The sequence below is a fragment of the Lactuca virosa genome, chromosome 2 (genome assembly GCF_052849685.1).
Source record: "Lactuca virosa cultivar CGN04683 chromosome 2, Lactuca_virosa_CGN04683_v6, whole genome shotgun sequence".
Classification (NCBI taxonomy): Eukaryota; Viridiplantae; Streptophyta; class Magnoliopsida; order Asterales; family Asteraceae; genus Lactuca; species Lactuca virosa.
Genome location: NC_136427.1, coordinates 223,165,065 through 223,189,840, shown reverse-complemented (window position 1 = coordinate 223,189,840; position 24,776 = coordinate 223,165,065). Strand labels below are relative to the sequence as shown.

General features: G+C 35.6%; 1 protein-coding gene across 1 annotated transcript; it reads left to right on the top strand.

The window, feature by feature from the left end:
• Window positions 1-17,153: 17,153 nt before the first annotated feature.
• On the top strand, window positions 17,154-20,572 carry LOC145160282 (formin-like protein 6). Its single transcript, XM_079079409.1, has 4 exons — window positions 17,154-18,649; window positions 18,734-18,939; window positions 19,044-19,285; window positions 19,356-20,572. Exons 1-4 carry the CDS (start codon window positions 17,370-17,372, stop codon window positions 20,112-20,114), a joined length of 2,487 nt encoding a protein of 828 aa, XP_078935535.1. The 5' UTR covers window positions 17,154-17,369; the 3' UTR covers window positions 20,115-20,572.
• Window positions 20,573-24,776: the final 4,204 nt, after the last annotated feature.

Below are 24,776 nucleotides of genomic sequence, written 5' to 3'. Positions count from 1 at the left end.
ACGAGTTTCTGCCCCGAGGAGGTGAAGGTAAAATATGCTTCCTGCCTTTTGAAGGACAGGGAACAGGATTGGTGGGAGGAGGTAGGACGTGAGGTCGGTGATGATGCAGTTGATCCCATGTCATGGGATGATTTTTCGACCAATCGAGGTGAGTTTGCACCGGTGACTGAGGTGCAACAGTTGGCGCGAAAGTTTCACGATCTCTGCCAAAGTACTGAGACTGTGGCAGAGATCACTGCCATGTTCCGGGAGAGGGCGTTATTGGTTCTGTAGTATGCAGCAGATGAGGAAATGAAGAAGGTAAGGTATCATGATATGTTGCGGGATGATATAAGGGAGTTTGTGAGTATTTCAGGGTGCAAGACCCTGAACGATATGATTTCTAGAGTCCGAGAGTGGGAGATCGATTTGGAGCACCTAGGGAAGAGGGGGCCAGATCAGGTGCAGGTAGTGAAGGGTCCCGGGAAGAGACCCAAGACTTCAGATCAGCGATGGAGGGGCCAGCAGGGCCGTGGTCAGTGCAACACGTGCGGGAAACTGCACGATGGGGTTTGTCGTTCCAGGGGTTTGGGCTGCTACAAGTGTGGCAGGATTGGTCATGTCAGCCAGGATTGCCCTCAGGGGGTAAGCCCGTTATTTTTTCACTGCAACCAGGTGGGCCACAAAAGGCCGACTGTCCGATGTTGAGGGGAGGAGCAGTGAGTGCACCTGCTCCAGCTACTTTGAGGATCACTGATGGTCGTGAGGGTAGGGCTGGAGCCCCATCAGAGAGGAGATGGGCATTGCAGTGTCAGACCGGGGAGGTTAGGACTCCAGCAGGCGATATTGCGGGTATGTTATCTTTTGCTCTCTTTCGGTTATTATCAGTATTTATGTTGTTGGAATTTTTATATCGGTTTGGGTATGCTTCATTTGTGGTTAAATTCTTGGTTATTGATTGTGTTGTATTATTAAGAATTGTATTATGCCTTTTTCATGTCATGAATCATTAGTGGGTCAGAAGGGGTTGCATCTTGTTGAGCGGGTTTCAGTGTTTGGTTATTATTCTGGTTTTTGGTCGACATCGGTTCAGGGGTATTGTATGGGAGGTCTATGGTCAGGTTCAACTGGTTAGTTCTCCAGTATCGCTAGGGTTCAATGGTTTTAGATTTGTGCTTGGTTAGCCACCGGGAGTGCCAAGGGAAGTGGTCTATCGCTAAGGTTTTGGTCTTGTCATCAATGTAAAGGACTTCAAGGTTTGGGTGTTGTATCCTGGAAAGCTTCTAGAATTTTCAGATATGCTGGGATTTTGGGGAGCGTTCATCTGGTCTTCAAGGGTTGGGCGATCTTTGGGTTTGGCTAGTAATGGAGCACTAGCATTGGTAAGCGCAGAGTGTCAGCAGTTGGATCATTAGAGGGTAAGATGGATTGGGGATCCTTCAAACCTTGTGTGATGTAGGAGCTTAGTCGAATCAAAGTGGGGGAGAACCGTTCGGATTTCGGGAGCGGTATCAGGCGTGAAACTAAGATGAGTTTCACATCCCGTTGGGGAGGAAGGCGGCCCAAGTGGCCGTCTGGAATGAGGATTGTACGAAGTAGGAGTTTGGTAAAACTTCCCAACAGTTGGTTAGCGCCTTCTTGGTGATGGATAGTAGGCTTTGGTGGCCCCAGGTTGGGGATACTAGTAATGACTCGAGTTCAGCTTGGGTGATTGGTCGAGTGCGTGTTCGACTATGGATGTGTTCGGATTGTTAGATGGGTGGTGGTAATGACAAGGTAGAAGTGTTGTAAGACTGCAGGGTGTCCCTTACCATTCACTAGTTGGCAGTTAGTATGGGAGTGTTGTAAAATTGCGGGGTTACCCATAGCATTCATTGGTCCCTGTCCAGCTGTGAGGGTGTGGCAAACCCATGATTAGTCATGGATTTCTTTAGATGGTTTAGACCAGGGTGGGTCAGTTCGTAAGACTGTGGGAAGGCCACAACATGCTTGGAATAAGGAAGGGGTCGTTGGTGACCGGGTATGATATAACACTACAGTTGGACATGTAGCATTCGCTCTTAGCAGTAGGTTTGGTGGCGAGGTAGTTTGGGAAATTATTGAAGGATGAGGCTTTCTTTCGGAGGTCACGTGGGGCGACTGTTTGTGTATCTGTTGACTCAACAACCGAGCGGGAGTTTGGTGTTTCAGTAAGTCGGCGGACAAGTTGGAACCAGGGAGGTCTCGGCTACTTTTGGAAAGCAGCTAGGGGACAACAAGATGGGTCAGGGTAATGTCAGTGATCGGGATTTGTGCGTGGAGTCACTTGTTATTTGGAGCATATGCTAAGTCACCTGCAGTTTAGATTAGATCATCTCAGAGTAATTGATTTAACCCTGTTGCGTAGCTCTCGTTTGAGTCTAAGCGTTGTGGGGGTGAATCTTCTACTCAAAGGATTATCTGAGCCTTCTGTCAAGTATAAGTGTTCTGCAGCAGTATATGGTCAGTGATTTTGGTTCCCAATGGAAGCATTAAGATAGCGAGGGTTAGCAGCGTTTTGTTTGGTTTGGGATTCTATGAGGATTTGGCATGGTAGTGATTCAATATGAGCGGTCTATCGGGGAGTCAGACCAATTTGAGATTTCAGGTTTCGGAAAGGTGGAAGTGGTTTTCTGCATGGGTTTAAGGATTCATTCTTCTTCGGGTTGAAAAGTTCTGCTTGGGTTGGGTTCGTTCGCCTTGGGGAGGTCGTTGTATGCTCAGGGTTGTGGTTATGTCCCTCAGGTTGTCGGGCATGCCGGGGATGGTATAGAGTGATTTCGAGGATGAAATCGAATTTAAGTGGGAGAGTGTTGTAACACACGGTTTCGAATCACTCCATTATTCGGGGAGGCCATTGTATGCTCAGGGTTGTGGTTGTGTCCCTCCAGAGACTTTTAGTGTTATAGTATTAGTGCACACCTAGGTATGTATGTTAATTATTTTATTCAGAGTGTTTTAGTCCCATTGTATTTATAGTTGCATATCTTGCATGATTAGATATGTCAGTTCACTATAAAAAATGCTCTGATACCAATCTGTCACACCCTCGAACCAGACGACGGAAACGTCCGGGGGCTTGGGTGACTTCATTTTTGTAGTATCATCATAGTGTATATAATTGAAACCAAACATCATCATCATCACACATGTAATATTACAACTGTCATTGTTTACATCGAGTATCGTATCTTAATATTACATGCCAAAATATCCAAATATAGCACTAACAAAACACAACAAAATATCCAGGTATTCTTGCTGACCAACCTCCTCAACGATTCCCTGAGAATACAAGTTAATTTAAAAAGGTCAACATATATAATGTTGGTGAGTTCATAAGCATGTTTTGAGTAAAATGTTTTGTATTGCTTTGTAAACACCAGAAAATCAGATATTTTCTGAAATCGGTTTGAAATGTTTGTGTCAGATCTTGTATTAATGCATGTGTGTTAATGTTTGTGAGTGTATGAAGTGAATAATTCCAGACAACCCGATGTTGTCTGTTTATAAAAAGACGTTGTGATTTCATTACCCTAAAACTGAATACAAATGAGTGTGTGTTCCCGTATTATCGACATATGTTGTATTCCGTAAATTTTATAATGGTGTTAATTCCTCTAAGTGAGTCGTTATAACCATACTTAATAATGACAAATTCGCCTGTCATGACGTTCCTTGTGACGCCGACGGGTTTATGGTAAGGTTTGTCACCATAGACTGGCCTAGTCTAACTGTAGCGAACAGCTCAGGTGTGGGATGTCACCCCCGTATAGATCTATACACAAACTCTCGTTCTCCTCCAGGAGACTCTGGTTATAACAACAAGCTACGATTGTACACTCAATAGGTGTCAACCGAAATGTCTCACAAGATCCTTAACCAAATTTACGCGAATATAAAGTTGCACATAGTATATTATTTTTGTATAAGTATTTAGTATTCATAGCCCAACGTGTACGTTTGTGAATGTGTGAAGTCAACAAGCATGTAAAGGGACCACGAAGGCCCAATAAACATGTAAGGTATATTCCAGGCCCAAATAAACATATAAAATGACAACTAAGGCCCACTAAATATGTAATTTATAATCCAGGCCCAATAAGCATGCAAGGTGTATTCCAGGCCCAATAAACATGTAAAAGGACAACTAATGCCCACTAAACATGTAAATTATATTCCAGGCCCAATAAGCACGTAAATGAAGTAATTGATCCGTTTGATGTTACGCTGGTTGTTAAGTTTAGTTGTTTACCAAAATGACATTAAAAGGCCCATTTTTAGTAAAAGGACATTTTTGGTCCTTAAAACCGAAAATTTTACAATTTAGGCTCATTTTTGGTAAAAATGACACTTTAGGTCCTTTAAGGCCAAAAGTTTGTATTTAAGGCTAGTTTTAAGTAAAAAAACATTTTTAACCCTTTTTTGTCAAAAATATCATTTTTGGCTTAAGTTTATGAAAATGTGCATTCTCGGCCCCATTTATAAATAAATTTATCTTTTTGGCCCAAGTTTTAATAAATTTACATTTTCATCCCTTTTTATCGAAAATTTACATTTTTGGCACAACTTTGTTTAAAATGACACTTAAGCCCACAAAAGTCCAAAAATTTACAATTTTGGCCCAAAAGTCGTGAAAGCCCAAATGAGGCCCATTTGTGATAATTTACACTTTTAGCCCCTTGAAAACCGCAAATACCATAAAGATTCATGTTTAGCAAAAATAAATCCTTTTTGGTCCCTTAAAATCGTGAGGTATATATATATAATAACCTCACTTTGATTTTTTTGTCATCTTTGGCCCTCACATGCAATTTTCTTAGTTTTAAACAACTCTGAAGTGTTTAAAACCTTTTCTTAACATTATATGATGTAATAAGTGTTATGTTCTATAAATATCATCATAAGTTAGTATATTTTCAAGTTTATGAAGTTTATAACACACAATCACACTTATATAATGAAAAACACACAAAATCATGCATATACACATAGATCTACACAAAACAACTTATATTCTCCCCCAAAACATAGTAAAAACCGAAAATTGAGGGTATGAACTCACAATGGGTTGATGATTTCAGTTTTGATGAAGAAAATGGAGAGATCTCGGCCCTTAGCAAGCTTTCTTGAGTAGATCTCGAACCTAAGATGGATCTAAGGGCATGGATCACGAAATGATGTGTTAAGGAGTGAAGATTATCATAAAATGAAGCTAATCATCATACTTAGAGAGTAGCTTACCAAATGAGTGATGATCTTTGAAGAAGAGTTCTTGATCTTTCTCAAGATACACACGAAATTTAAGAGGTGGGAATGTGAGAGCTTTTCTTGAGAGTTATGAGTAAAGTTTAGAAGTGAGAGTGTGAGGTTTGGATGGAATGAATGTGGCCGAGAATAAGAAGAAGAGGGGGAGAAGGGAGAAGTTGAGACAAGATGGTTACATAGGAACATGAGATTAGCATAGATATTTGATGTACAATTGCTTAGTTAACCTCTAGACATTAGTGAGGTGGTACTCCCTAATTATCCCATTATTTTTCCTTTTTTTTATTAGTATAGCTGAGAATGAGGGGGAAGGAAAAGAGAAGGGATAGGGTTTGGGCCTTGTTTGCTTATTTTTGAAATTATGAGGCCCAAATTGAAAGTTTTCGGCCCATTGGGCCCATATGAGGGTTTACGGCCCAAAAGTGATAAAGAAAGGGAGTTTACGGCCCATAAAGGTCCATGACAACAAAGTGAGACATTTTAGGCCCAATAAGGCCCATGAGAAGTCTTATGGCCCAAAATGCTATTTTTTAATGAATGTGGGTCTATTTAAGGCCCAAATAGGGTTCCTTGACCCAAAATAACCAAATTGAGAGTTTACTGGCCCATTAGGCCCAATAAGAGGATCCTGGTCCATTCTGAGTTTGAACCGGGATATTAGGGTTTCAAACCCATAGTTGAGTATATGAGATGCATTGAATTAGGTTTTGAACTTCAATCATGAGTTTTGATTCAAATGGTTGATTTTGAATGAGCATAGTACATGACATCAACTTAGATTACAAGTTATACAAGAGTTGATTACATGAATACAGAATTTCCTAGCCAAAAATGCTAGTTGTAAAAATCAGTTATCTTAAGGCTTAGGGCCTTGGGGAAGAAAGGTTTTGGCCCTTTTTGGATGTGGGTGTTATAGTCTAAGTGATTCACTTGTTCGTTCGTGTTTTAGAGCCAAAGGGTATAATCGTAATTTGGAAGTTTGGGCCTTTATGAATTTTGGGTTTTGACCGAGACGTTTTAAGGCTAAGGTGAGTTGTTAGAAGTGTAGGGCTTCTCGTCACCTTTCCGTGGATATAAAGTTCATCGGAAACGGACTTAGGATGAAGGAGTTATGGCCATGTAAAGTTTTAAGGTTTTGGAAGGTCATCTAGTACATGGGGCGTACTAGGTGTGTATGCGGGGCGTGCTGAGTTAAATGACCGCGGGTGGTCCAAGGGTACGATGGGCGTACTCCCTTCAGCGCCAAACCCTAAATTTTTGAGTTTTACCCTATATAAGCAACATATTAACCTTCCTCTGGTCATTTTGGGTCAGCCTCCACCGATCTTATCATTCATTGATACCCTAGAGTGCTTAGAGTGTGTGTTGAAGATTGGAAGAGTGCTGGTGGTGGTTTGTGCAAGAGAAGGAGAAGTTGAAGACTCAATATTTGGAGAGGAGCTTAGAGATTCAGTATTTGCACCATCATTCCGTGACTTTGAAGGTATAAAGTCTCCACCTTGCTTACTCATTGAATAGATCTTCTTTTGGGCTTGTATAGTCATTTTAGTCCCTCCTGGTTGGTACTTGTGAGCTTGGGTTGTTTCAGGAGCTTAATATGGTCATTTAAGAGGTCCCTTAAGCATAAAGATGCAAGCTTTATGGTGTATTTGATCTCATGCATGTGTTAAGACCTTTTATTAAGCTCTTTTGAGCTCTAGAGCCCCATTAAGCCATGCATGCAAGTAAAGTTGCCAACTTTACATGATAAGTCATCTGTAAGAATCAGATTTGAGAGTTTGGATCAAGGGCTTAAGGGATTAAGTGCTTTTTGGAGTTGGTTGGGGCTCAGAGGAGTACGCTAGGCGTACCCATCTGGTACGTTGTGCGTACTGGCCCTAAAGGGTGTATGCTAGGCGTACCAGCTGAGTACGCGGGGCGTACTCGGCCAGGTTGGGTTTTCTTGAATTGTTGACTTTTTGGGCATTTGACCATTGACCAGAAGTGGACTAGGGTTGATCATTGGATATTTTGGGCCTTTTAGGATATTGGGCCTTCTCGGGATAGGTCCATGATGAATTTGGGCCTTATTGGGCCTTGTGATGTCATTTCAGATTTGGGCTATCTTTTGGGCTTGGTTGCTTGGGGCTTTGTTAGGCCATCTGAGGTCAAGTGTTTTGGATTTGGGAAAAGTTAATGGGCTTTAGGGTAAGGTCCATGTAAGGTTTTGGGCCCAATTTGGAAAATTAGGCCATATGTGGGCTTTGGATGATTATTGGTTTGTGGGTCTTTATGATTGGGAGTTTGGGTCTTAGTCTTGGACCAAACTAGGTGAGGGGTAAATGGTCTTTACCCCATTTTGGGATTATTGGATTTGGATTGAACCAATTAGTACTTGGGTGTTATTTGTTTGATAGTGCGGGGCTTCTAGCAAATCAGCATTCGGAGGTTTATTTGTGGGTTCAGCCGTCAAGGTGAGTCTCATCACTGTACTATGGGTCAAAGGCACCAATGCCGGCCCATTTGGTTTATGTATTATAGGAAGACCAGGGGGTGGCCCTTGGCATTTGCATGAAAGACCAGGAGGTGGCTCCTGGCAGATCTGTATGCAAGACCAGAGTTTGGACTCTGGCAGTTAAATAGATAAGTAGTTGTATATGCTAGTTGTCTTTGTGATGCTTGCATGGAAGACCATGAGGTGGCTCCTGGAACTTGTCTGTAAGACCTAGGGTTTTGGTCCCCGACTTGGCAAGGAAAGACCATGATACGACTCGTGGCATAATGGCAAGACTATGGTTGGCACATAGCACCTCCTGTCGCATGTTTGATATATATGACTCGTATGTTATGTTTGGTATGTGGTATTTGGCGAACTCACTAAGCTTTGTGCTTACAGTTGAGGTTTTTGGTTTCACGTACTTCTGGTTCGAAAGGGAAGGGCCCGGCTTGATCGCAGCGCACACACCCGTGTTTTCCGCAACTCGTGATTTTTGGGAACGTACTATGATAATTGTTTTTAGTTTTGAAATACTTGTAAATGTTTGAATAATGAATATTTAAGTGTTGATTATATAAAAAATGAAAATTTTAACCTATGATTTTCGGGACGTTACATGTCTAAGCTCATAACTAAATTGGTATAAACTTGTAATTAGAAGCAAAGTCATTCTTGGGTTGCCCTCATAACTAGAAACTGATTAGAATAACATTTGTAGAGAGAGAGAAAATAATTTATTAGTTTGTTATATGATTAATAAATAAATTGGATATAGATTAAATTAATTGATAATTGATCAGAATTAATTTGGGATGAGTTTGAACTAATTAGAAGTGCAAGGGCTGCTTGGTAATTGCTTAATAGTTGAGCAGAAGAGTGATTTTAGAAACCTTCATAACTTGGACAGTTTTGGGTGCCTTGGACGGCAATCCAGAATGCTCTATTTAATAAAAGGAAAGTAGATAATTACCAGAATTTGAAATAATATTATTTTATGTTCAAATCTAGGGTTTCTACAGTTTCCTAACATCTATATAAAGGGGTCATTAGGTTCCATTTTCCGGCGGCTATACTAAGAGATAACCTAGCCGAAAATTGATATCCCCTCTCCTCTCTCCTCTCTGGTGTTCTAATTTCTAGCTTTGGGTGTGAACCATTAGAGGCATCATCCTTTTGGTGCTAGCTTTCTAAAGATCTACAATGGAAAGAATCAAAGGAATTGTTTACAGTAACAATTCAAAAGGTATGTAACCCTAAACCTATGTTTCTTGTTTAGTAGGGTTCTTCTAGGGTTTATAATTCATAGTAAGTTGTATTTAATGTGAAGACATATATCCTTATAGGTTGCATGTACTCTTAATTGTTAAGTGTTATTTTTCTGCATGTACATGAATTTTATAACCTATGAAACCCATCAGCCTAGTGATTGAGATAAAGGATGCTTATATTGAGTTAAGTTGAAGAGATGTAGACTTACCCTGTATTGTAAAGACTTTACATAGGTAGGAACCTTGGGATAATTATAGGTACTGAGGGTGAGCGCGGTGCGGTTCGGTGCAGTTATTGGCAAAAACATCACCACTAACCGCAAATGCGGTTAATCCATTTTCAAAACCGCTTGGTGGGGTTATTTTTGCGGTGCGGTTAGGCGGTTATTTTTGCGGTGCGGTTTTGTTTTTGTGTGTTTCGGTTATTAACCGCATGGATTTGGTGTGATTATTTTGTGTGGTTTTTAACCGCACTTTAGAGTTCCAACAATTTTAAGAGTTTAAACATATTACTTCTAATAATAAAAAACCATAATGCATAAAACAATTAACTTCAAGAGTAAATTACACGAATGGTCCCTATGGTTTAGGGTAATTTGCGCGTTTGGTCCCTAATTTATTTTTTTAACTCGGAAGGTCCCTACTGTTTGTTTTTGTTACACGTTTGGTCCCTGTTTTACCTAAAAATACTATTTTTCACTTGATTTTTTTAATTTATTTAAATAAACACACCCCAACCCCACCCCATCACCTTACCTTACATACCCCACCATTTTTTCCTATTTAAATAATAGTTTTTTTAAGTGAGCCAGGGACCAAACGTGTAACAAAAACAAACAGTAGAGACCAAGCGGGTAACAAAAACAAATAATAGGGACCTTCCGAGTTAAAAAAATAAGTTAGGGACCAAACGCGTAAATTACACTAAACCATAGGGACCATTCGTGTAATTTACTCTAACTTCAATTACAAATAACTAATATATTAAAAACTTTAAATCACTAGTAATTAACAATAAATATCTGAAAATTGTCATATTTCACAATTTTCCAAAGTTAAATATACAAAAAAACCAATATTTTTGTTTTCTAGAATTTTATCCTTCTTTCATCCATGAAACCTGTCTTATTTTTAATATTTAATATATTAATAGTTAATAAAAAAAATTATATATAATATTTGCGGTGCGGTTTTTTTGCCGTTTTTGAAAACTAACAACCGCACCGCACCAAAAATTTGCGGTTTTTGAAAAACAGAGAACCTCACCATCGGTTTTTATTGCGGTTGCGGTTAATCGGTTGCAGTTAATCGTTTGCAGTTTTCGCGGTTAATTTTAGTTGCGGTGCGGTTTTTGCTCACCCCTAATAGGTACTACAATCTTGTCCAGTTATACCCTATGACTTAAAATAGATGTTTAGTTCAATTAAGTTTGTATATTGGGTAGTTTTTGTAATGGAATGTGCGTGAGCTTGAAACAAAGAGTAGAACTTTGTTTCTCAAGTGCTACTTGTTTCGGGGTACTATTATGTGCCAGAAGTACTACTATGTATAAAGTCCTTCTTCGTCACTATTACACGTCCGGGTACGGGACCATACATGAGTACTATATTAGTATTCCCTATTCTTTTCTTTTCGATTGTTGGTGCATCTGAGGGTAGAACTCTGTTCAATAATACCTTAGGTTCAGACCACTACTAGGCATGTCTAAGTCATCGTTTCTATTTACAAAGTGATCAAGTGAGCTTCGAAGACTGCCAGATAGGGTGCGCTCAAGGGTAGAACTCTGTTTAATAATACCTTAGGGTCAGACCATTGCTAGGCATGTCTCAGTCATCGAGCAGAGTATAGATGACCACCCTTGACTTAATTGTCTTGTGGTGTTAATGAATTATACTAATCCAATGATGAGGATTATATGTTCATTCAAGTACTCCATTTCCCCTCATTTGTTATCTTTATTGATCGCCATCTACTGCCAAATAATCCCCAAAGTAGTATAACCAATTCGTCGTTCTTCAATGATCCATCTGGATAGATCTCGTAAGGTCGTTGTATAGGATCAATATGGGAGGATCGACGGGATGGGGTAGATTATCTTATAGATATGATGATAACAATTGGTTTTTGTAGGTTTAAGATATATGATTTAATTAAAACATTATGGGATTGATAACCATATGTATCTCACCAAGTTTCCCAACCTGACCCACTCATTTTATATGCATCACATGTAGTTGTGTTTAGACTGGTGAAGACTTGAATAGGATGCGGAGTGATTAAAGAGAAGTACCGCAATAGTGTTCATGACTATTAGTTCTTTACGTTGTAACATATGTTGTGTATTGATTATGACATCCTTAAAGTTTTATTATTTTGAGACATTCATTTGTACTCAAAATGTTGTAATATATTGGGATTTTCTGCAAATAAAGATATTCTGATTTTTGAAAGCGTAAAGAATTTTTTTTCGGTTCTGAAAGTTGGGGATGTCACAATATTTGGCAATTCTAAGTTTAATTTTTTTTTGGTTTTCATATCAATAAGGACATAATGATCGTTTTGAGACATTTAACATTAAAACATAATCAGATATAAAACATTTTTCATTTAGATCATCTGATACTTTCAAACCCTCTCAATGTCTCCCATAAATACAAACCCTAACACCAACTATTGTTGCCGCTACCGTTGATGTATGTCCTACTAGCTTCTCTCTGGAATCCAAGCCAACACTGACACCACCAGTGTTAGAGCTCCTTTATTTTTATCATCTTCTTCTTGTCTTGCTTTAATTTGTATGTTATAACTTAGATATCAGCTTAATTCTAGCAACATATCAACCCCGACAATGTTACCTTCTTTGACTCTATTTCTTACTGTCTTCATCCTCCTCCATTGAGCATAACCGACTGTCGAAGATTTACTGATGGCGAGGCGCTCAAATATGAAGCGGTTCGATCCAGATCTATGATTTACGCCACCATCACCATCCAGATTTCTGACCTCCAGTCCAGATCTACGATTTACGCTACCACCGTCGTCCATATCTGTGAGCTCCAATGAGATTGAACGATTTGCAGCGAGATCTTGTTTCGTGTTCTTCAAGTCTTAGATCACCAAAAGATGTTTGTTGCTTTTCATCTCAAGATTTGGATCTGTTCTCACCGTCAAACCACCATCATCGAACACCACTAGATCTTCTCTCTCTCTATATATGTGTGTGTGTGTGTATGCATGCATGTGTATATGTATATATATATATATATATATATATATATATATATATATATATATATATGCATGCTTAGACGCTGCATTTCATTAATATTGGTGGTTTTGGTTTTGAAATAATAAAGAATTAGGAGTTCTCAGTGTATATATATATATATATATATATATATATATATATATATATATATATATATATATATATATATATATGTTAGGTTCAAATATGGATGAACATCTATTGTACGGACGTGTGGACAATGTTATTATGTGATAATGACTAAGAAAATATATTGTTTGATAATGTGAATACGTTTAACCTCGCATAACTATTGTCATTATCATTAGTAATTAAATCATCTTTTTTTATGATTCTCATTCTGTTAAAATGTTGTCAAAATGTGTTATTGATAACCATATTCTGTAAAAATAAAAATGAGTAAAAAACGATTTATGAAAACAAAAATGAATAAAAATTAGTGAGAATGCATAACAATAACTATAGTTGTATGAGGTTGAACATATTTACATTATCAAACAACTTATTCTCTTAGTAATTGTCATAGAATAGTACCGTCCACACACGCTCGCACAATAGATGTCAATCCACATTATATATATATATATATATATATATATATATATATATATATATATATATATATATTACCAAATACCAAACGGGTTCAAATGCAGGTATCTAATCTTATGCTATAGTAGAAAACATGCTCATGTTACTAATTACAAGTATCATTCTCAAACTAGTTCAACAATAATATAACTTAAAAACAGGAATAAACTTTTTGTCGTCTTATCATTTACATTGTGGACGTTCTTTTATGATGTGCACCAATGCACGTACCATTGTCCATTGCCTTCTTGGAGGGTTTCAAAGGGAATCCGATGATTCAATGATTTCTTGCAACAAAAATATTCTCTTTTAGGGCCCATTAACATGCACAATTTTCCTAATAAGACATGTTTATTTCATATCCTATAGTATACTTGAAATATTACAAACTGTTAGTATTTTAAAAAAGAAAGCAATATATTCTTCAATGAATTAGGTATGAATTATCTGTTCTTTTAATATTTTCATAAACTGATTCTAAAATTTTTATTTTATGTCTTTGGTAGAAAAAAACAAATCTAGTTACCACACAATCATCTAAAATTTTCCTTGTTCCTCCGAATAGTATCTATTTTGCAATCAGGCACGTCCAGAGGGTGGCGATATAGGCGACCGTTCAGAGCCCATCTTTTTAAGGGGCCCAAATTTTTTACAGAATTTATTAATATAATGTTAGACATGATTGATTTTGAAGATATTGTTAGTGATTTTGCATCTCAAAAAGCTAGAAGAAGTATTTTTCTGTAAATGTATGAGTTTTTATAGTAAAAAATGTTATATTTAAAAGCTAGCATAAGTATTTTTTTTTTTCAATTATTAAGTTAATATAATAACAGTTGATGAAATTTATGTATTTTAAGGACATTTTTTTTCTCTTTCGTTCTAGACCTAAAATATGTTTGAAACGACCCTTGCAATGACTCACTATTAAATGCATTGAAGTTTTTCTCATGTCTAAAAGATGGGAAATTAAATATCCTTTTAGTTTTCTTCCTACCATGTAAAATAATAACAAATGTTTTAAAATATAATTAATTTTATCAAAAAATAATATTTTTCACCATTTCAATAGGTAGGAAGATAAGTAAGAAGAAAGGGTAAAAAAATATCTAATTTCTTGCAAAAGATTGTTTTTTAGACATTTTCTTATTTTTTACATTATTCTTTTGTTATCTCTTTCAACTTAACAATTCAAAGTATGAAGTATCCTTTTAACAATTCAAGTATAAAGTATCCTTTGCGAAATTGTTTTTTTTCATAATGAGGAATTGATATTTCGCATCGGAGAATTGCTATTTGGCTTTTAGGAACTGATCTTCATCGATTAATTGGTATTTGGCATTGCGAGGTTGTTTTGTGTTGATGAATTGCTATTTCGCATTGAGGAATTGTAATTCCACATTGAGGAATTACAATTTTGAATAGAAGGAATGAAGGATTGAAAAAAAAAATTGCTTTTAGTTTTTTAATTAGAAGTCATAGTAGTGGCTATATCTGTCCTTTTTTTTTGCTAACTATGGTTCATTTATTTATTTATTTATTATATATATATATATATATATATATATATATATATATATATATATATATATATATATATAACCATCAAAATTGACTTCATTTTGATTATAAGACACAATTTCTTTTATTATTAGCTTGTTCCTATTGTTTTTGAACTCATATTATTTTTGATTTCGTGATTCATCCCCAACATTTATATATTTGGAATGTGTTTTCTTTATTAGACCTCTAGTATACTTCATAAATTCCTCCAACACCTACCTTATGTATACTTCTATATACTTACATGGTTTTTTTACACGTTATAAAAACAGGTTTATTGAGTTTTTTAATAAACACTTTTAAACTTTCACTGTTGATTTTTGTATTAAATTTCAATATGAAGTTCTACAGGTAGTTGGTGAAATATTCTTTTACACGGTTTGTGGTGCAAATTTAAACTTATACAACTTCATAAACAATATATACAAAGCCTAACATAAGATCTAACAGATGATGCAGGAAAAGTGGTAGAGAGATTAGATTATATTTTGTTAAAACTATATAATTTTTTATAGTTCTATATCTAATATTAAGTATATAAGAACCACATATTCTCCAGGCCTTATATATATATATATATATATATATATATATATATATATATATATATATATATATATATATATATATAATTTAAGATTAAATATGATACATATGGTGTTGGTGCACCATTCATTATATGCTCAAGCAAAGTATGTTACTTTACTTGGGCGAGTGAAACTGGAATATTTTTAATGTCTTGTAGTAAGATTTATATAGGGTTGAATTTATAAATATATTGTAACTATAATGAACAATGACGATATGAAATTTGTACATGTATATCACATTCAAACCACAAAACATACTACATGATTGCTACATGTCGAGAAAGACTATTTAAACAAACACTAATAAAATTATATAAACGACTATTAAAAGTAATAAGTAGTTGTAAAGTTTAATAGCTAAATTCAAATATAAATAGGAAAATATTAGGATGTTATATATAGTAAAAATATAAATTGAAATGGGGTATAATAATAATAATAATAATAATAATAATAATAATAATAATAATATTCCAAGAAGGCAAGGAATTGAGAAAAGCAAAACAGTGGGGGGTAAGCAAAGGCAAGATGCTCAGAACGACGTGGCCACAAAAGAATTAGTCGGTGCCAAATGCATCCCACGTGACACTTCATACAAACCACCATTATGAATTTATTTATTATTATATTTCATTAAACTAGTTTGATATTTAAATATCGTATTTGTTACTTAAAAACTCAAATAAAATAAATAAAATATTTAATCATTCATAGTTTCATACACGATAGTGAAAGTTAAATGTGAAAAAAAAGTCGCTATGATTGATTGAGACATGCAGCTGAACGTACATATGTCTACCATATGTTAAATATATAATTGATATGGCCGTACAATATGGTTTGCATCAACCACCACCCATAAATCTTATAAGATAAATAATTGTATTTTAATAAAGAAATGAAAATAATACAAGTGATAAATTTTCATTTAAAATGAAAAAAACTAAGAAAATAGTAAAAATTTAATAAACGATTTACTCATTTTACTTGGCATTAAGCACGATAAAAAAGTGTGCTCTCAATTACACCCCCACCAAAACAATTTATTGAATTCATTTAATAACAGACCTTTTCTCCTAACATTACTTTCTAATATCAATGCTAGAAAATGAAATAAACTATTTATAATCTTCAAAGCAATCATTAAATTGTTACTCTTCAACATCTTTATTATTATTATTTTTTAATCTGTAGATATATGGAAAATAAGCATCTTTTAATGAACATTCGCCCTGTAAATATTTTCATCAACCAATAATCCGAAAAATAATTTACTAAATTAATCCATCTTTACACTTTACATTAATTAAAATAATAAAATTAGCAATTTATTTGATGTATTCATAATAAAATATAAAATATTTATTATTCTTTTATGTATGTATTTATTAACAACTAACACATATAAAACTATCATTGGTAAATTGTACAGGAGATTTTACTACATAAACAAACGATAATGAGATAAAATGTGCTCAATATGGAAAACCTTCAAGAGGACCTGACATGCGGATCGGATGACATTGCTATTTTTTTTTATTTGGAAGGTAACAAAATGGCATTCCGAAAAACTAATTGTCATTTTAAAACTTTTATTGTTATATTAAGATATTTTTTATTTGGTTATAATTTGTTTATTTGCTATTAATATTGACCACCTTTTACATTCTTTTCTTTAGAGCAACAATTAATATTGATTTTCCTTTATATTTTGTTTGTCAACTCCATATTTAAAGTATACATGGCTACAGAACAACCATTGATGTAGCTATTGATATTTAATAATAACACATGGCTAAAACGAGCGTTTGCAATTATAAAGCCCGTACTTAGATTTTTGGTTGTATCGACATGTCTATTTTCATATGTGCTGCTTACCTTAATTAGTTGGTTTGTACTTCCAACGTTGTTATTTTCAAAAGATTAGAATTCTCAAAGTAAACTCATTACCTATACTGGTATACATTACCAAAGATAAAATCATAGAATTTTGGTCATTTTTTGATTTATAAAAAGCGAACAACTTGGACAATATATAGGTATATGACACTTTTGTTTATACGAAATTTGAGGCATATAAAAATAAAAAGTGCAATTCTTGCTGACGTCACTCAAACACTAAAACCCCATCTTCCCCCAATAGAGTGAGAGAAAGAGAGCATCCAGATCTTGCAGACTACAGAAGCTTCACAAATCCCATTGCTTATTATTCTCTCTCTCTCTCTCTCTCTCTCTCTCTCTCTCTCTCACATCGAATTGGTAATCTTGATGACACAAGAGAAGAAAACAGACCCAGATAACATGAACCGAGTGAAACAAACAACCAATAAGGAATCAGCATTAGCAACATGATGAGACTTCTTTTTATCTTATCTTTCTTAACTTTACTCTCCGCCCATCCCACCAGGAGAATTCTCCACCAGCCACTTTTTCCGGCGAGTTCAGTTCCGCCACCGGACACAGAATTACCACCGCCTACAACCACCACCACCACCAATCCCACTCCCGACCAGCCTTTCTTCAATGAAAACCCAAATGGGCAGACACCTGAACCAGATCAGACCCAAGTGCAGCCACAGCCACAGCCACCACCAACGCCGCCGTTGGTGGTGGGCGCCGACACCAGTAACACCAACTCGGTACCACACCCCATTGCCCCACAGCCAGCAATAAAACCGGCGAAGAAAATAGCAGTTGCGATTTCAGTTGGGATTGTGACTCTCGGAATGCTGTCAGCATTAGCATTCTTCATCTACAAACACAAGTCGAAACACTCGACTGAATCGCAAAAGCTCGTCGGACGACGTAATTCCGACGATAACGTACCCATGCCGCCGTCGAGTTTCCTCTACATTGGAACCGTTGAGCCGACGAGATCCGTTACTGAAACAACCAACGGACGGCCAAATGTTTCACCGTATCATAAACTCAGCTCCGTTAAAACATCTGACCGGTATAGGCCGAGTCCTGACCTTCAGCCACTTCCGCCGTTGAGTAAACCCCAGCCACCGCCAACCACCATTTCTCCACCGGCGATGTCTTCTTCTTCTGACGATGAAGAAGAAACCCACGATTTTTACACCCCTCATGGATCAATTGCGAGCACGGAGGAACGGAATTCGATTCCCAAATCAAAATACCGTCATTCCATAAATAATAATTCTCGATCGGTGATCCAACAAAGAAGCACTAGTCCAATCCCTCATTCCAAACGAACTTCACCAAAATCGAGGATTTCAGTTTCTTCTTCCCCAGATACAAAACAAATAACCTCGTCATCGTCGTCGTCTTCATCACGAAAGCTTCCTTCTGCTACTCCTCCACCGCCGCCACCACCGCCGCCGCCTCCTCCTCCTCCTCCTCCTCCTTCAGCAATACCACCACCAAAAAAGATGAGAATTTCCCCAGTGAAGTCAAACTCAATGTTTCTGGAATCACGGGTTCCGAGTCCGAAAGTAATTCCTGGAATTGTAAAATTGAAGCCATTGGAGGAAGTAAACAACAATGACGTTGAAGCTGATGACGCCGATGGGTTAAAACCAAAGCTGAAGCCGTTACACTGGGACAAAGTCCGGGCAACTTCCGACAGAGCAACCGTATGGGACCAGATTAAATCAAGCTCATTCCAGTAAGTATACACTCAAATTTCAAAAACCATATCATTATTCATACTCCTTTTTATCAAACGTAAGATTTTCCGTTTATCGTCTAGACTAAACGAGGACATGATGGAATCCCTTTTCGGATGCAATTCCGGTGGTTCAACAAAGAAAGAAGACACCCGGAATCGGAAATCAGTTCTACCTCCGGTGGAAAAGGAAAACCGGGTGTTGGATCCAAAAAAGTCGCAAAACATAGCCATATTATTACGAGCATTGAATGTGACAAGAGACGAAGTATCCGAAGCACTTCTAGATGGTACGTAATTACAATTCTACCCCTATATCACTAATGTAGTTTTACTTTCGGCTTCTCACATCTTCATCAAGTGTATTATCATATATATGTTTGGGTGAAAACAGGAAATCCAGAAGGTTTAGGTGCTGAGCTTCTAGAAACACTCGTAAAAATGGCGCCAACGAAAGAAGAAGAGATAAAACTTCGAGATTATAAAGGTGACATGGCAAAATTAGGATCTGCAGAGAGATTTTTGAAGTCAATTCTTGATATACCATTCGCATTTAAAAGAGTGGAAGCCATGCTTTACAGAGCAAACTTTGAAACCGAAGTGAAATACCTCAGAACTTCCTTTTCAACCCTAGAGGTATTAATTTCTTAAATTTGTATATAATATATATATAATAATTTATAATTTATATATAAAATTCTACCAGGAAGCAAGTGAGGAACTGAAGAACAGTCGTCTTTTCCTTAAACTTCTTGAAGCTGTTTTACGAACTGGTAATCGCATGAATGTTGGAACAAATCGTGGAGAAGCTACAGCTTTTAAACTTGACACACTTTTAAAACTAGTAGACGTAAAGGGTACAGATGGAAAAACGACATTACTTCACTTTGTAGTTCAAGAAATCATAAGATCTGAAGGCAATGAAACCGAAGGGCATTTCAGGAAACAGGGGTTGCAAATTGTTGGTGGGTTGAGTAGAGAATTAAGCAATGTGAAGAAAGCAGCAGGAATGGATTCAGATGTTTTAAGTGGGTATCTTGTAAAGCTTGAAATCGGGCTTCATAAAATTCGATTAACAGGTCATGAGAAGAAAAACATGGAAGAAAAAGAAAAAGGAAACTTTTTTGAGTCGATGAAAATGTTTATAAAAGAAGCGGAAATTGAAATTGCGAAGATTAAGATTGATGAAAGAAAGGCGTTGGTGTCTGTGAAAGATGTGACTGAGTATTTCCATGGTGATACTTCAAGAGAAGGGGCACAACCTTTTAGAATATTTATGATTGTGAGGGACTTTTTGGGAATATTGGATCATGTTTGTAAGGAGGTTGAACAAATGCAAGAGAGAACTACAGTGGGGTCAACAAGATCATTCAGGATTCCTGCAACTGCATCGTTACCAGTTTTAAACAGATATCATGTTCCTCATTGTGTCAGTTCTGATGAAGAAAGTTCATACTCGAGTTAGAAATGGGAAATGCATCTTACATGTACAAAAATATGTGTATCTTATTTTGAGCTTGGAAAAATGGAAGATGAGAAGATTAATATCTGGATCAGAAATCAAGTGCTTAAATCTATAATCCAGATATAGTCAACAAAAGGTTAAGAAAATGATGATGGATCTTCTGGAAACTTGGAATTTCATGGATCTTCTAACGTGGTACAGAATACAAACTGATAATTGAAGTAGTCTTGTTTGTTTACTTACATTCTTGAAAGGAAATAAATGTTTAGTTTGAATTTTAGTAGAGCATTAGTTTTCTTCACATGGAGTTATTTAACTTCTTACTAATTTTTATTCTCTTTGGGGATTACTGTACTAAATGTCTAAAACTCTATTTCCGGATTTTGTCCCCTTTTATATAGTTAAATACCATGGTAGAAGATCCAATAATCCAGATAAACCTGAATCCAGTTTCAAAATCATGAGTGTCAACACTTGGATGACAATCAATTAAAAATAAAACTTAGAGATACATTTAACATTACTTGTGATCTGAAGATCAATTTAAAGATAGTGTTGCTTTTATCTGATTGAATAATTTCAATCTAGATTGGTATCTAGTCTAGATCCTAGAAGTTGTTTATTTCAGCATAAAAGTGAAAGAAAATCTCTAACTTTGGGATGAATGTTTGTCACTTACAATGTTAACACGCACCAAGTGACTGATAAAATGCCGCTCTGATATGAAGCAATCAGGTTCGATCTCTCCTTATATATGAACATCTATCTAATCAACCCTTGCTACAATTATCGGAGAATAGAATGAAGAAATGAAACTTCTCAAATTGCATTCGAAAGAAACAGAGTACATATATATGAGAAAAGAGATCGTCTAACTACCATAACTAACTTGATAAATAATTACACTTTAACCTTTCTAATAAAACTATTTACATTTCTAACCCTCTAATATTCCCCCCTCAAGTTGGAGCTAGAGAATAGATGTTCGTCAACCCGACTTGCTAATAAAAGGTAAAAGCTTTGAACTTGGTAATGGTTTAGTGAACATATCAGCCGATTGCGTAGCTGAACGGATTGGAAGTAACTTGATTGAATTAGTTTCAACTTTCTCACACACAAAATAACAGTCAACTTCTATATGCTTTGTGCGTTTGTGAAATGTAGGGTAAGTTGCTATTTGAATTGCAGCTTCATTATCACAAAACCACAATGTAGAATCAAGGGCATTCATTCCAAAATCTTTCAATAATTGTTGAAGCCAAACAAGTTCAAAAGTGGTAGTCGCCATAGCCTTGTATTCAGCTGAAGCTGAGGATCTAGAATTTGTTCGTTGCTTCTTGGTTTTCCATGAAATGAGAGAATCTCAAAGGAAAATGCAAAAACCAGTAATAGACTTTCTTGTTTCTTTACACGTGGCCTAATCAGAATCACAAAAACCTTTATTTGTAGAGAAGAATCTTTTGAGAAAAATAAACTTTGTCTAGGTGATCCTTTTAAGTACTTAATAAGATGACAATCTGCTTCAAAATGAGAAACACACAGATTGGACATAAAATAAGACAAACATTGAACTGCAAAAGATATGCGTGGACGTGTGATGTTCAAATATAATAATCTGCCAATGAGTCTTCGATATTGAGAAGGATTAGAATATGTTGCACCGACATTCTTTTGAAGATGCATTTTAGGGTCCATAGGAGTGTTTTCGGGTTTAGCAGCTAAAAAACATGCATCTTCAATGAGTTGTAAGGCATAATTTCGTTGAGAGACAAAAATACCCTTGTGTCCCACAAAATATCCCAAATGATCCAAATCTTTCAATTTAAATTGATTACTCAATTGTTGCTTCAAGAACTGATTCCTTGTTTGTTTGGACCAGTGATGATTATATCATCAACATAAACAAATAAAGCCACATAATTTTCTTTGGTACCTTTATGAAACAAGGAATAATCAGATTTTGATTGAGTGAATCCCAAAAGTAACATGAATTGAGAAAATTTGTTAAACGATTGTCTTGAAGCTTGTTTGAGTCCATAAATAGATTTATTCAACTTGCACACCATTTTCGAACCATTGTGTTTCCCCTGAATTTGAATACCAAGAGGAATGTCCATAAAAACTTCTTCCTGCAATTCTCCATTGAGAAATGCATTATCTACATCGAGGTGAACCATATCCCATTATTGAGTAGCTAAAATGCTAAAAGCATTTTGACAGTAACAAGCTTAGCTACATGAGAATATGTCTCATTGACTCATTCCTTTTGCTTAAAACCTTTAGCAAACAATTGAGCTTTGTATCTTTCTATAATGCCTTCACTTCCATATTTGATCTTGTATACCCACCTGCATCCAACTGTATTCTTATTTTGGAGGTAAGGGCATTATTGTCCAAGTATTATCTACTTTCATAGCTTCTAATTCAGAATTCATAGCATCACACCATTCCTTGTATTGAGAGGCTTCTTTATAGTTTTTGGGTTCAAAATTAGTTGAAATGTTCATGGAAAAAACTCTATGGGAAGAAGAAAGAGAATGGTAGGACAAATAATTGTCTAATGAATAAGGTGGATTTGAATGTGTGCCTTTAGCAAAATTACAATGGTTATGAAGAATGATCATAAGCATTTGTAATAGTGGCATTTTGATTATGGGACAAAAAAGATGCAGGGGTATTTGTGGAAATTTCATTATCAGGCATGGAAATTGGTAAAACAGTGTGATTAAAAGGATCATGATCAATCAAGGTATCATTGTTTTGAAATGGAAAGATGTTTTCATGAAATACATCTTTAGAAGTGAAAATTTGTTTTGTCTCAAGATCAAACAACTTGTATGCTTTCATGTTTGGAGGATAGTCTAGAAACAAACAAGCTCTTGCTCTAGGATGAATGCATAAGCTAGACAACCAAATGACCTTAAGTGTTTATATATGGGAACATTGCTATATAATTGTTGATAAGGTGTTTGATAAGAAAGAAATTTAAAAGCAATTTTGTTTATCAAATAAACAGTTGTCAAAACACAATATCCCCATAAATGAATTTGAATATTTGATTGAAACAATAAGGATCTTACCACATTAAGAAGATGTTGATGTTTCCTCTCAACTACAGAATTTTGTTGTGGCTTTGCAACACAATACTTTTGATGAATTATTCCTTTATTGGCAAAAACAATCTTTGAATTCCAACTCATTTGCATTATCAGTTCTAAAAGCCTTAATAGACTTGTTAAACTGGGTTTATATATATATAGAACTTGGGCATAATGTCTTGGATATCTGACTTGTGTTTCATCAAATAAATCCTTTTTGTCATCCATAATTATAGCAAAAAATTTAAGACATGTATGAATTGGTTGTTGATACGGACCCAAAATATCATAATGAACCAAAGAGAATATATCATCACATATATTGTTCAAACTTTCAAATGGAAATTGTTTCTGTTTTGCCAAAGGACATACAAACTAATTATTATTACAACTGCTTTAAGAAATAGAAACATATAAATGTTCTTGGTTGGAACAAGAACATTGTTAAAGGGATGTCCTAATCTATTATTCCATAATTCTATAGAAACATAATGCACTCTATTGTCAACATAAACAATCTCTTCCTTTTTGTTGTTCAACACATAAAGATCTTAAATGTTGTCACCTTTTCCAATCATCCTCTTGTGGATGACATCCTGGATATAAGCATGATGCCATGTGAATTGAACTACAAATTGTTGAGTTTTAGTGAGAGCACTAGCATTAATGAGATTGAGATCAAAATCGGGAACATAAAGGACATTTCTCAGAGTGAAGAGATAACAAATTTCATTGTCCTCAACTAAATGAACAAGTTGTTGGGTTTTATAGAAAACAAAATTATACAATGCAGAAAACAATTAACAATTAATACGGTACATGCATCCTATAAAAGATTTATGTCATACACCTTAATAACAACATACAATGAACAACTAAACCTAGCATAACCCTAGTGTAATTCAAAATTACCAAGTATAGAGTTACATACCTTTTGATTTGTTGTAATAAACAAATCACTTCAATCTCCTTGTAGTGTTGGTCTTGGAAAGCTTAACACCAAAAGGATGGTGTCTCTAATGGCTCACACGCAAACCCTAAAACTAGAAGACAAGAGGAAAGAGGAGAGAGGAAATTTTCAGCCACGATATCCTTGTGGGAAGAGTATGAACGAATTTGAGGTCTCAAGGGGTCCTATTTATAGTTTATGTAACTTAGAGACAAAGCAAGATTTGAATGATTAAATAATAGATTTAATCCCAGTTCAAATCATTTCCTTAATTATTTACCACCAGGAGGCTTCTGGATTCCCTAGAATCCCTCCTAATTTCATTCACCACCTACATGGGTTCTAGAATCTTCATTCCTTGCTTAATTATGAACAATTACAATTCAACCCTTGGACATTTAATTAATTCCAGATTAATTATGATTAATAATTAATTAATTCTAATTGATTTCTTGTTAATTTATTATTAATATAAATTAACAAATCAATTATTTAACAATTGATTTCATATTAATTTATTGATCACATAATAATTTAACAAACCAATTATCTATTTTTAATTATTATATTAATCATATTATATTAACAAATTATTTCGTCATAATTTCCAATTAG